The sequence below is a fragment of the Strigops habroptila genome, chromosome 10 (assembly GCF_004027225.2).
Source record: "Strigops habroptila isolate Jane chromosome 10, bStrHab1.2.pri, whole genome shotgun sequence".
Lineage (NCBI taxonomy): Eukaryota > Metazoa > Chordata > Aves > Psittaciformes > Psittacidae > Strigops > Strigops habroptila.
This window is the reverse complement of record NC_046359.1, coordinates 42626739-42638474: the sequence shown is the minus strand read 5'-3', so window position 1 is coordinate 42638474 and position 11736 is coordinate 42626739. Positions and strand designations below refer to the sequence as shown.

Below are 11736 nucleotides of genomic sequence, written 5' to 3'. Positions count from 1 at the left end.
GGGCCAGTCTAGCGGGTTGCCATTCCCTGTGTCTTTGTTCCTATGCCCAGGAACAGCAAGATGGCATTAATGGGCTGCTGGAAGGAAATATATGTGGTGCAGGATGAGTGAATTGATGCTGAGGAGGGGTTTCAGCACCCTCCAGGGCAGTGGCACTGCCGGGGTTGGAGCCGCAGCCCCTCCACATCCCGGCAGGAGTGTGGGGCAGCCCCACCATCCATGCACCTGAGGCACAGACAGCACACGCTGCAATCCCACTTCCCAATAAGGCACCGGCCTTGTGCGTTCTTCCCGAATGTAAGAAAACAACTGGCAGATGTGGATGATTTATTGTCCTTCCCTCTTGCGCTGCGGTTGATTTTTGCCTCTTGTCAGAGAGCTCTCAGCTGCTAACACAAACAATGCTGGAATTCCACCTGCCCACCTGCGGCCCCTCCTTCCCACCGCTTCCTCGGGCCCTCATCTTCCTCCGGGAGTGCCGCACACCGGGAAGCGGCAGCCGCTTTCTTAGAGAGAGGAGGAGGAAGGCGAGGGAGGGGCCGGGCCGTGTCTGGGCGCATTGTTCCGCGCTCTTCTGCCAAGAAGTAGGTGACGATGAACTCAGCCCCTCGCAGAAAGTTTGCTCCCTCCCCTGCCTGCCCCCCGCCGTGCCCTCCCCTCTCCTCCCCTCCCGGCGCTGGCCCCGGGCTCCCCGCTCCTGCTTAACATTCCGCCCGCTCCGCCGGTGTTGTGCTTGGCTCCGGCGGGGCTGCACCGCTCGGCGTGAGGCCGCGGCCAATTCTCTGTCTTAGTCTCGCAGTGTTTTGACTGGAGGCAGATCCACTTCAGTCCGATCGGGGCTAGTGGAAACAACTACCTAAGTCTCTGCTGTCTTGTTCCGTTTGGGAGGGAAGAAAGAAGAAAGAAACGCGATCCCCAACTGCTGGGCGCGCTCGCTCTCACACACACACACATACACACACCCGCACGGCAGACACGCACACACACAGACTCGCACGCCCGTCGGTGCCGAGCGCGCCGTGCCAGCACCGCCGGGGGAGAATGGGAAGCGAGTGAGCGGATCCGTGCCGGTGTGTGAGCGCCGGGGCCGGGGCGGCGGGACCGGGGCCGGGAGCGGGGAGCGCGCAGCAACTCCCGAGGACCCCGCGCCCTTTGTGGGAGAGTGCGCCGGTCCTTTCCCTGCCGTACGAAGGGAAGCAAGATGAACGCGTGCCGATGCGGGGTAGAGACGCGTGTGTTCTCTGCGTGTGGAGGGGTCTGAGTGCCGGGGGCTCAGGTGAAGGGGGCTGCGGGGCGCTCACCGCGCTGCTTCCTCCGCTTCCAGGTGCCGGCGCCCGCGATGACCCTGGTGCTGCCCATGCAGCGGCTGGGCCGCCCCATCGCCGCCGAGGGAGCCGCCGACCTCGCCGCTTACCGCGCCCTCTGGGAGCCGCCCTGCTGCGGCCGCCCCGGCCCCGCCGCCGCCCCGCCGGCCGCCGGCTCCCCCGCCGCAGGTAGGCACCGCGCCGGGCCGAGGTCGGTGTGCCCAGGGCGGCGGCCCGAGGCCGAGGCTCGCCCGCAGGTGCGCGGGGCTCAGCCGGAGCCTCCGGAGCGGCGGGTGCGCTCACGGGGAAGGCGGCGGCCGCCGGCCCGGCCCCGCCGCAGCGGAAGTTTTCCCGGAGCCGCGGAGGGTCCCGGGGCCCGGAGCGGGTCCCCGCGCTGCAGCAGCCCCCCCCGCTGCCCGGGCCGGGGAGGGGTTATTGCTGTGGCCGCAAATAGATGTGGAAATAGGCGGCGGAGCTCTCCTGTAGCGCGGGGAAGGGAAATGAAAAGTATTTTGTTTGGAGAACCTCCGGCAAACCGCATGTCATTTGTCATATCTGATTTATTGCCCGCAGGATCGCATTACAGGGGAATTTCAAATCCTGTAACAACATCCAAGATCACATACTTTAAAAGGAAATATGTGGAAGAAGAGGATTTTCATCCGCCACTCAGCAGCTGCGCACATAAAGTATGTTTTCTAACAGTCGTTGTTTTTACTCCGAGTTTCAGATGCTTAGTAACACCCGATTGACCCATTTCCAGGAGGCTGAAATTAGGAGAATGATCCAGCTGTTTGGTCAGAAACAAATAGTTGTCACTTGTTCACATTCATTGTTTTATTGTCATCGAATTGCTTAAGAAGCAGAGGCGTTTCTTCATTTGTAACAGCTGTAAATGGAAACGCTGAGAATAACTGGTTTGGTTTTGTCAGATTATTTTGTTCTTAGCTGGTTTATATCGTGCCTACAGAAACAGCTCCAGGACAGCATTTGAACAGCAGAAAGGAAGGTCATAAATAAAGAGAGCCCACGATTCCCCACTCAGTCAAAACTTTTCAGGGGAGAAAACAGCAGTGGGTTCCATGTATCCCAAATGGGTTACGGATCCTCTAGAAAAACAGAACGACTTGGAAAGTGAGTACAAGCTCCTTTCAGTATTTAATCCTGTTTATTAAAAAGCTAATAACTCCAAAAGAACAGATTAGTAAATGAAATAGTATTTTTTTTTAATGCAAGCTGTCAGGGGAGGGATTAGAGCAAACATTTCCCAGGCCAGTGAATACATAAATTGAAATCTCCTTTCTTTATTTTAATGAGAGATTTGATGCTCTTGTTCATTAAGGGTTCAGTCCTGTAAGGAAGCGAATACCCGGAGTGATGGGCTTAAAGACAGCTTGTGCTTTGAGACACCAGCCTTACCTTGCTGGGTCATACCTGGCCTGTGGCGATCCATGCACTATTGGCGATGGAGAGGACACAATATAATTGGATTAAAGCACAGTTTATGGGAGGCAACAGTATCACAAGAGCCTCAGAGTCAGAAAGCTAAACCAGATCAAGACGCGGAGTGAGTTTATATGTTATCTTTACCTGTGTCACAGGGGCAGCCGCATGAGACACGAGGAGAACCGAGTGCCTCGTCCCTGCCAGGGACATGGGGCAGGGAGCTCTGCCAGGGGATCCTGTTTCCCTGGAGGGATTTCCACAGAGGAGAAGCAGGCAGTAACGCCGAGCTTGCTTCCCGAGGACCTCAGAGTAGCCAAAGGAATTTTCAGCTACAAATAATCTTGGCTGGAAATAAAGACCTGACCAGGAAGGGGAAAAACTGACCCGCTGTTAATTCCAGAAGGTGTCCGGTCTGCTGCCAGAGCAATGAATATATAGCACCAGGAGTGCTGAAAAACGTGCCCTGGTCAGTGACTGTGTCTCCCACATGTCACATCACTCTGATTTCAGCCAGGTTTTTTTTCTTGGCTACATGGTTGGATTTTTGTGTCAGTGATTATTTTCCTCACGAAGAGGAGGAATAGTTCCTTATCCCTTTCTAACAGCATAGAACCCAGTTGTAGAGGTATCGGGATGCTAAAACTGTCCCAGGCGTCGTTCTGTGCTGCTGCAGAGGTGCAGCACGTCAGAAACCCTGGGCCCACCCGTTCCTCCTTTTGGCACAAGAGCGTTTTCTGCTTTGCAGCACTGAGCTCTGAGGGGGGAGAATGCCCACCAGGTTTCTCTGAATTTCTTACATATTTCTATACCTCTGCTGCCCAGTAAAGAAAGAGTTATGTGCTGAGGTTACTTGTCCCATGGAGGGTATGATGGTAGGGCCCAGAGCCTCTCTCCAGAGGGCTGTTGCCAGACATTTATATTAGAAGTGGTTTGACAACTTGTTCTTACTGGTGGCCCTTCAGGATGTATCTCCAGGAGGATCCCAGTTCAAGCCTTGCTGGTTTGCTCCAGGCTTTTATGGCTTCGCTGGCTGTTGCTGCAGCAGGTATAAAGGATGCAAATTAACCTATAGGCTTAATATGATTATAAATGAGTCATTTATTATAGAAAATTACTCTTTCTAACAAAGAAGAGCTTCAGCTGTGAACTTGCATGGAAATGGGGCCAAGTTTTGGTTTTACGAGGCACTGTGCTGCTTCTAAGCCCTGCAGACAGGACCAGGCTGTGGAAAGAGCTAGAGGGCTGAGCAGAGCTGAATGGATGTGAAAAGCAGCTGTGCTTTAAGCTCTTTCAGTCCTCATAGCTACGACTTCTACTCTGCAAAAATGCTGTAACCATGTGGGAAAGGGAAGAATGATCAAGCCACAGATGGGGGGGGGGAATCTCAAGCAGTCTTTCTTTGTGCTGTGCTGCTCTCCTCCTACGCAAACCTAATTCTTACTAAAAATGAAAATCAGTCAATAGTGCTTCCAGTAGCACGCGTTGCCCCCTCTCTTATTTTGATTCTCAGGGTAGCGATTACAGTGCAGAACCCAGGGCCTCCCGGGGGCAGTAACCTGCTCATGCTGCCAGCGCTGAGAAACAGGAGTCCTGGAAGGACCACGGAAGGGAGAACAAATCTGCGGGCGCCGAGCCAGGATTTCTGCAAATCCCTGTCCTCTCCTCATTTCCTGGCCTTGTCCCTCCCTGTCTGCGTTCCCACCGGTCCCGTAGAGCACAGGGTGTAGTACATGGGCCAACAGCTGCTCTCCAGATGCTGAGATGCTTTGAGATGGGTTTCTCCCTGCCTCCCTCCCTGCATGCACGTTTGTACACAAGAGCAGAATAAGGGAGCTTGGCAAATGGAGACCTGCTCGCTGGTGGGCCTCTTCCACTGGCAGTGGATGAAATGCTCTGACACTTGCTGCATGGCTGCTGGAGGGGACCTCCGCTTGGCTTCAGAGCTTTGTAGAAGTTCCACAGGGGACAGTGGAATAGGGTCCATTTATATAAAAAATCAAAACTGCACAACAGTTTTATCTTCTAACCCCAAATGCAAATAAAGAGCCAGATGTGTGCATCTGGAATTCACTCTTCCATCCTGGACTCATGCCCTGTGATTGCCTCTGCGGTGTAATGCTCAGCTACTTACCTCCTAAACCTGCATGAGTGCTGTGGCCAAGAGAAAGCAGGTCCCCAGGTACATGGGTTTACAAAATGAAAAGCCAATTTTAGGTGCCTCAGAAAGAGGATGAGAAAAGTAGTGGTGCAGGGGGGATACTTCGCTTCATTTTCTTTCTCCTTGCCTGGGAAAAAAAGCCCTTGCCTTCAGTTCCGTATCTTCTGTCTTTTGCATTTTCAGACCATCTCCGTGTTTGAGGAGCGGGCCCATATTCTTTACATGTCTTTGGAAAAGCTGAAATTCATCGATGATCCTGAAGTCTACCTGCGGAGATCTGTCCTCATCAACAACCTGATGAAGAGAATCCACGGGGAAATCATCATGCAGAACAACTGGTGCTTCTCTGCCTGCTCCTTCAGTGGCACCTCACCACAAGAGTGGTTTGTGCCTCAGGACTGCCCGTACAGAAAACGCCTTCGGATGGCAAAGGAGGAGTACGAGAAGCTCCACATGTGCTGCTTCTATCAAGAGTGTGGCAGTCACTATTTAAATCTACCCTACTCTGTTAATGCTAGTACAGAAAATACTTCCTCTTCTTCCTCCTCCTCCCTCCCCATTTCTTTGCCAAGCTGTTCCCAGCAGGTGGATTATGACATTGGCAGTGCCTTTTCTTACAGGAGTGATGATCAGATACCTGCAAATGAAATATTCATCACTAGTGCCAGGTCTCACAGTCACCAGGAAAAGGCAAAATTGAATGATGAAAAAGGAGGTAATGAACCTGAGCGGGACAGCGCCGCCCTAAACTGTGAACCTCTAAGAGGCACCCAGGCTCTCGAATGTAAAGGCAAATTTTATGACTATTTTGAGACTGGATGTAATGACAAGAGCAACATCAGCGAGTCTTGGAAAAAATCCTTAAGGAAAAAGGATTCCTTACCAAGTAATAAAATGTGCTGCAGCAAAGGAAGTAAAATCTGAGGCATCTTGCCCTGCAGAAGCATGCGCAGCATGTTTGTTTGTCTCTCAAATTCTTATTTTGAATGGATTTTTTTATAGTTTTCTACAAATGGTACAATCGCGCCCCAAACGTTACATGTAGTTTTCAATGACTGGAGAGCAGATTGTGTGAGGCGTCTCAATCAGATGCATCAGTGGGCTATTTATAAGTGTGGAGACTTCATACAGAACGCAGTTGCGTTCCTGCTTAGCACCGTGGTCTGTACAGCTCTGGTGTAGCTTTCATTGCTGAAAATGCCAATCAGCCAGATGGGGAAAACATATCGTTTTCTATCTCCCTGCCCCCAAGAAGTCTGCCATTAATTAAGAAGAATCTCCATTATGTTTACCAAGGAATTAGAAGTCTGGTAAACAAATTGATGCTACCAGCAAGGGTGATGTGCTCCTTGTAACTCAGTATTTGTTCTGACAAAGGACTGTCTTGATGGACTAGGAATAAACCATCCTTACATTTTGTACTGATACTCTTTGAGTTCCTGGATTCTTCGTCTTGTTCAATGGACAAAATAAGACATAGCATAAAGAAATAATCTGTTTATGGGATTTTAATCAGAAACACAACGTGCAGCTTAAGTACTTGCATGTTTTCACCTCGGCTGTAATAACTAATGAGGCTTGTTGTTATACAGGGCAGGTTTTGTTTTGGTGCCTTACTTTTTGTCTTAATTTTTGCCAGCGTAAAAATTAAGTATAAATCAGCGCTACAGCAGGGATTTAACCTAAACAGAGGAAAAAAACCCACAACCAACCCACAGGGTGGATCAATATTATTAGAAACCTTTAACCTTTGAAGTACTGAGTTCAACTTCCTATTCAAACGTCTCTGTTCTTCCTTTTTGATGCTCAATTGCTTTTTGATTTGCCATCCTTAGGAAGGGATTTAAGAAACAATAGAGAGATGTCTCTTGTAAACAAGCATTCGATGCTTGAGTTGCTATGGCAACTGTCTGTTGCTGGGGCTCTTTTTTTTTTCCTTCTTCGTATAATGAAGTTCATGAACCAGTGGCATGTTTTATACTTTATTCTGTTTCGCATATTTTCTCTCTTTTAGATTGCAAAAGCATGCGAGAGTTTTCTATGACTTTTGCCGTTGATTTATAACAAAAAAAAAAAAAGACAGGAAAAGAAAACAAAAAGCACAATGTTAATGGATAATGTGGCTAAAAGACGATTTTATCTGAATGAATGTAAGGGGTTTCATTTTAAAAAACAACATTTTGGAGAAATGAGCTGAGATTTCAGTGGCTAAGGCCAACATTTAGTCATCCCTAGGTGCACTGTTTGCAACGTGTGCTGTTTAAAATGCCCAGAAGACATTAGCCGGGGTTGGACCGAGAGTATTGTGAGCCTTAGATCCACCAAATTAATTAGTTCCCACAGTCCTCATAACAACTGGCAGGACGTGCTCGGCAAAATAGCCACATCCAAGCCACAGCTGACTCATAATAGCTGCCTGTTCCCACAGCACCATGCACTCCGGCAACATCTTCTGCTTGGTATTTGTCCAGAGCGTGAACTCCACCACAGTGCTGGGGGAGCAGCCGCCCGGGGCTGGCTCTGGCTTGGTGCTGGAGTCACTGGGTCTCTGGGTCAGAGACCTCTGGGTTTCACGGCTTCAGCCCAAGGTCTCCTGGGCCATGGTTATTTTGGGTACTGTGTGCACCCCACAGTTGCAAACTGGACGGGTTTTGTGAGTAAATCCCGTGGTCACAGGAAAAAACTTCCCCCTTCCCAAGCCAAAGTGACCACAAAGAGAGTAGGACCTCAATCGGTGATAACCGTTATGCAGCGAGGAGAGTTGGAACCGATAAGTTTGTAAGGGTTATCATTGGGTAGAACAACAAATGAAAGTATAAGTCCCACCTGATTTCTCCAAGACAGAAACTTTTTTTTTTATTAATGATAATATTAAATATAGATCTCATTCATACAGTGTATGAGTAGGATCATCATTTAGACATTTGTCCACAAGGACCAATTTTTTAAAAACCCGGATTTTTCATGTGTTATATCCAGATAAGTCTAGTAAATGTCTGCTCTTTTCCAATATTTGATAAACACTTGATGTTTTAAGCTTAAATATTAGATGCTTGTATACTAATGTGTTGTTGTAGTAAAGTGAAATTTCCTTGATATATATTTATTAAAATGACCAAAATTAATTTTATTTTATATCTCCAATGGCTACTGGGTCCTTTCGCCCGTGTTCCCCTCCCTCACTCAAGGAAATGCCATTTAATCAAACTGCTCCCTGCTGAAGCGGTTACGTGCCCTGCAGTTGCCTGTGCACCTCAAGCTGAGTCCAGGATGGAGCTCGGCTTTCACGGGGTTGCAGGAGCCTTTAGGACAGTCTGAAGGAGAAGCAGCAGACTTTGCTGTGGACTTGCATTTATGGTCAAGGAGAGCACTTGCCCAAATGCTCTCCAAACCACAAGCCAACTAACACTTTGGGGGCTGAAAGCTTTTTGATCTTAAGGGGCCTTTTGGTCTTCAAGATCAAGCCTGCACACATAACCATTGCGGAGTCTTCTGAGTTGAATTTGCATCAGTTGAAGTGATGGATCAGCATAACTCTCTGTCTACTCTGGCCTCTCTAACAGCTTCTTTAGTTCCAGGGACACCTAGAATTAACATGTTACAGTTCTGGACAGTCTTATTGATTGTCATCAAGGTCTGTAAGGGATGAAGATTCATCTAATGAAGGTTGGCCTAAGAAGGATAAGTGGTCTTTCATGTCTTTCTCTGGATCCTGCCTCACAAAATTATAGCAAAATACTGAAAGTAGATGTGTTGGACTCAGGAGTCCACTGAGTTATCCTGTTTGCTTCAGAAGAGACAGAGGGATTTTGTGTTAGAAACAGAGCTGGAAACACTCTTATGCAATTGCCAGAAATGCAACAGACCTTGACAGGATTTCCAACCTGTGCTAGGCTGAATGTACTTCATGGTTTAAATTTGATTTATGGCATGTGGACAGCCTAAACCTGGTAGGCTTTTTCGCCATTGCACACTCCAGTACGAAGGACATTTTGGTAGTATCACAAGTTTTCAAGAAATAGTTCTTTTCCAACATTATTTTGTCTTTCATCCATAGGTCCCATGTGTAACTGCTAAATGAATGCTCCTAAACTTGATCCTGGCCTACCTGCCCAGAAGAACTGGACAGAAGAGCTTCTCTCTAGGGAGGTTGTTTTACTCTATCATAAGATACTTTGCTCCTAGAGTGTAAGACTGAAGAACTGTGCTTTTCAGCAGACTAATAACGGTACTTTAATCATACATGGAAAACAGCAATAGAAAAAGATGTTTCTGTTTTCAGGTCTATTTTACTGTCGCTAGGAAAAGAAGCGTTGTTTTACCCTCAGGATCACTTTCCACAAGGTAATACATTTCCTTTGGAAATGCATAGTTCGCTTGATTTAGAATCATAGAATAGTTAGGGTTGGAAAGGACCTTAAGATCATCTAGTTGCAACCCCCTAACTTAAAAAATCATGTTCCTTTATCAAAACAAGCAGCAGAGTGTCATTATGCTTCATATATATTTAATACTTTTGGTAAAATTTGACTATTTTTACTGGATTAGCTAATCTGTTGAAACAGCTTAACAGAGTTACTGAAGCATCCCAGCACTGAAACAGCCTCAGCTGGCGCCGGTTTGCAGTGCCAGCGCTGCAGCTGGCTCCACAGGGAAAACTGGCAGGCTGAGCCGCAGAAATGAAGTGCTGCTTTCAGGCCTGAAGGTGTTACAACCCAACGTAAAGTTGTGGTAAAGAGGTTTTTTCTTTTATTCCTTTCACATTGCATCTTCCTGTGTGCTCTCCCTCCTTCTTTTACACCTCTCACCTACTGACTGTCCTTTTGCTGAAGACCCCAACATGCCTCCAGCGTGGTAGGCTGGGTGTCACCACCTTTTGGGTTTGCTCAGGGGAAGCAGGGAGCTGGTTTGGAGGTGCAGCATGAGCTAAAGGGAGATATAAACACACTAACCAGGGTGCACGGTGTCTGGGCTGCTCCGTGGCCCCTCCAGAGGCACATGCTGGTTATGACCCACTCACTGAAATGGCCTTTCTAGCTGGCAGTAGCTCAGATTGCTGCTGGGGTAGTGATCCAGGGATTAAACAGCTATGGCCAAAGCAGAGATGTGAAGGTGATCTCTAAGCCTGTGTTTTGACTTTCTTGAGATAAAGACTATAGCCAGAGGTGTAGCAAATGTGATTGCTGCTTACTCATGCCAGGAACCTTGATAAAAGAAGTTTCTTAAGTTTTTACCACAGAAAGAGCCAGTCAGTCACATTAGAAAAGGGTTTAAACTGCTGTGGGGTAAAGGATTTCATCTGGCGTTTCACTCAGTGAATGCAACTCTCACGTGGAAGTGTCCCAAAGGGACCTAACCTCGTTCCTTGCCTGTCCCCTGCTTTGCAACCTCCAATAAAGGGGCTGCCTCTGCTTTCTGGAGGTAACCTTTGGGGCTGCTCAGTACTGGTGTGAGTGTTTCTGCAGCTGCACGAAGCACCCCAGAGGCTTTTCCTGGCAGGGTGTGCAGAGCCCGCTGAAAGATCGTAGCCAGGGAAGCGCTGCAGAGGATCTTGCTGGAAACGCTAGGAGATGTGAATCTTCCACAAGGCATCCCATGTAACAGCCAAGCCGCTCAGTCACGACTACTTGGAATACACAGTGATTTCCTGTGTTTTTTCAATCTCACTTTAACTCCTCTGACAGATGGGGAAAGATGACTAAACCGAGGGAGTTTACAAGAGTTCGTCTTGTGGTGTTTGCAAACTGTCTCTGTGAGGTCCATTTTCTCTAATGTAAACACAGCCGTGGCAGGGTGCCCAGTGCCTTTGCAGCAGTTCATCCTACTCAGCTCAAGGCTGCTCATATGAGGTGTACCTGGCCAGCCAGGTCTACACTGGGGAACACAAACCAGCCCTGGGGCTGAGCAGGGTTAGGATGAGACCTTCACTCCTATGGGTTCTCCACAGAGAGCATGAAGCAAAGCAGTTGTGGCTGTAAGACCAGACTGATTTTACCATTCAGGGTCAGTGGCTTTCCATGTCAGGGCACCTGGGGTCAGGTGTGGAAGGTTAGATTAAACTCCAGGGGAGTAACCATGTGAAAACAATTGGCCTGCTGTTGCTCTCCCTAGTCTTTAAGTCATAGCAAGGAAGCAAGTGTACCTTGGGGAAGGTGGGGTTTCAGTTCTTCAGTTTGGTAGAAGTGGTGCAGGCTGCATGGTGTGTAAAGTCTTCTCACCAGATCCAGTTGAAAGTCCAGGTAAGCAAGTGTATTAACTTATTTTAATCTCTGTGTTCAATCTCCCCTTCTGAGGAATGTGGGGAGTATGAGGAGAAGTCACAGATTGTCTGTGTACACTGGGAAGTATGCACAATGGGCAAAAAAAACCCCACCCCCAAACCAACAAAACCCCCAAAACAGGGAGATACTGAATTTGAAAAATAGCTTCTCTTCCATGGCTAGTAATTCTTCTCAATTAACATAGCATCATTCTTCAATTAACTGCAGAGAGCATCTAATCTGTCATACTGGGATTGCAGAAAGGAGGTAAATGGTCTGTCTGCTCAAGGTCAGTCTGTTTAGTGCTATTTCCTGCAGTGGTACTTTCTGTATGGAATACCCCACCAGGCTCCTCTTTCTGTACTGTGGGCTTTATCTTCCTCCTGAAATAGCTAAGGGCTCTGGTTGTTGCAAAGGAGGATGGTGGAGTGGCAGTGGTTGGTGGCCATGGTTCCTCCACAAGAAAGCTGTCGCAGTTGCGTATCTCCAGCAAGCTCAACCCCTCAGCATTGCTTCCACTTTCTCCTACCTGCCTTATATTATACAGAATTTTCACTTGTAACCCGTG

At 48.2% G+C, this 11736-nt stretch overlaps 1 protein-coding gene across 2 annotated transcripts; it reads left to right on the top strand.

Annotated features, from left to right (window-relative positions):
- Nucleotides 1-316: 316 nt before the first annotated feature.
- On the top strand, nucleotides 317-6333 carry SERTAD4 (SERTA domain containing 4). Of its 2 annotated transcripts, none has more exons than XM_030499979.2 (4): nucleotides 317-1070; nucleotides 1325-1493; nucleotides 1878-1993; nucleotides 5092-6333. In XM_030499979.2, the coding sequence occupies exons 2-4, from the start codon at nucleotides 1340-1342 to the stop codon at nucleotides 5830-5832; spliced, it is 1011 nt and encodes a 336-aa protein (XP_030355839.1). In that variant the 5' UTR covers nucleotides 317-1070; nucleotides 1325-1339; the 3' UTR covers nucleotides 5833-6333. The 2 variants fall into 2 exon arrangements, with proteins under 2 accessions (XP_030355839.1, XP_030355838.1); XM_030499978.2 differs by having other exon boundaries at nucleotides 317-1222.
- The last annotated feature ends 5403 nt before the right edge of the window (nucleotides 6334-11736 follow it).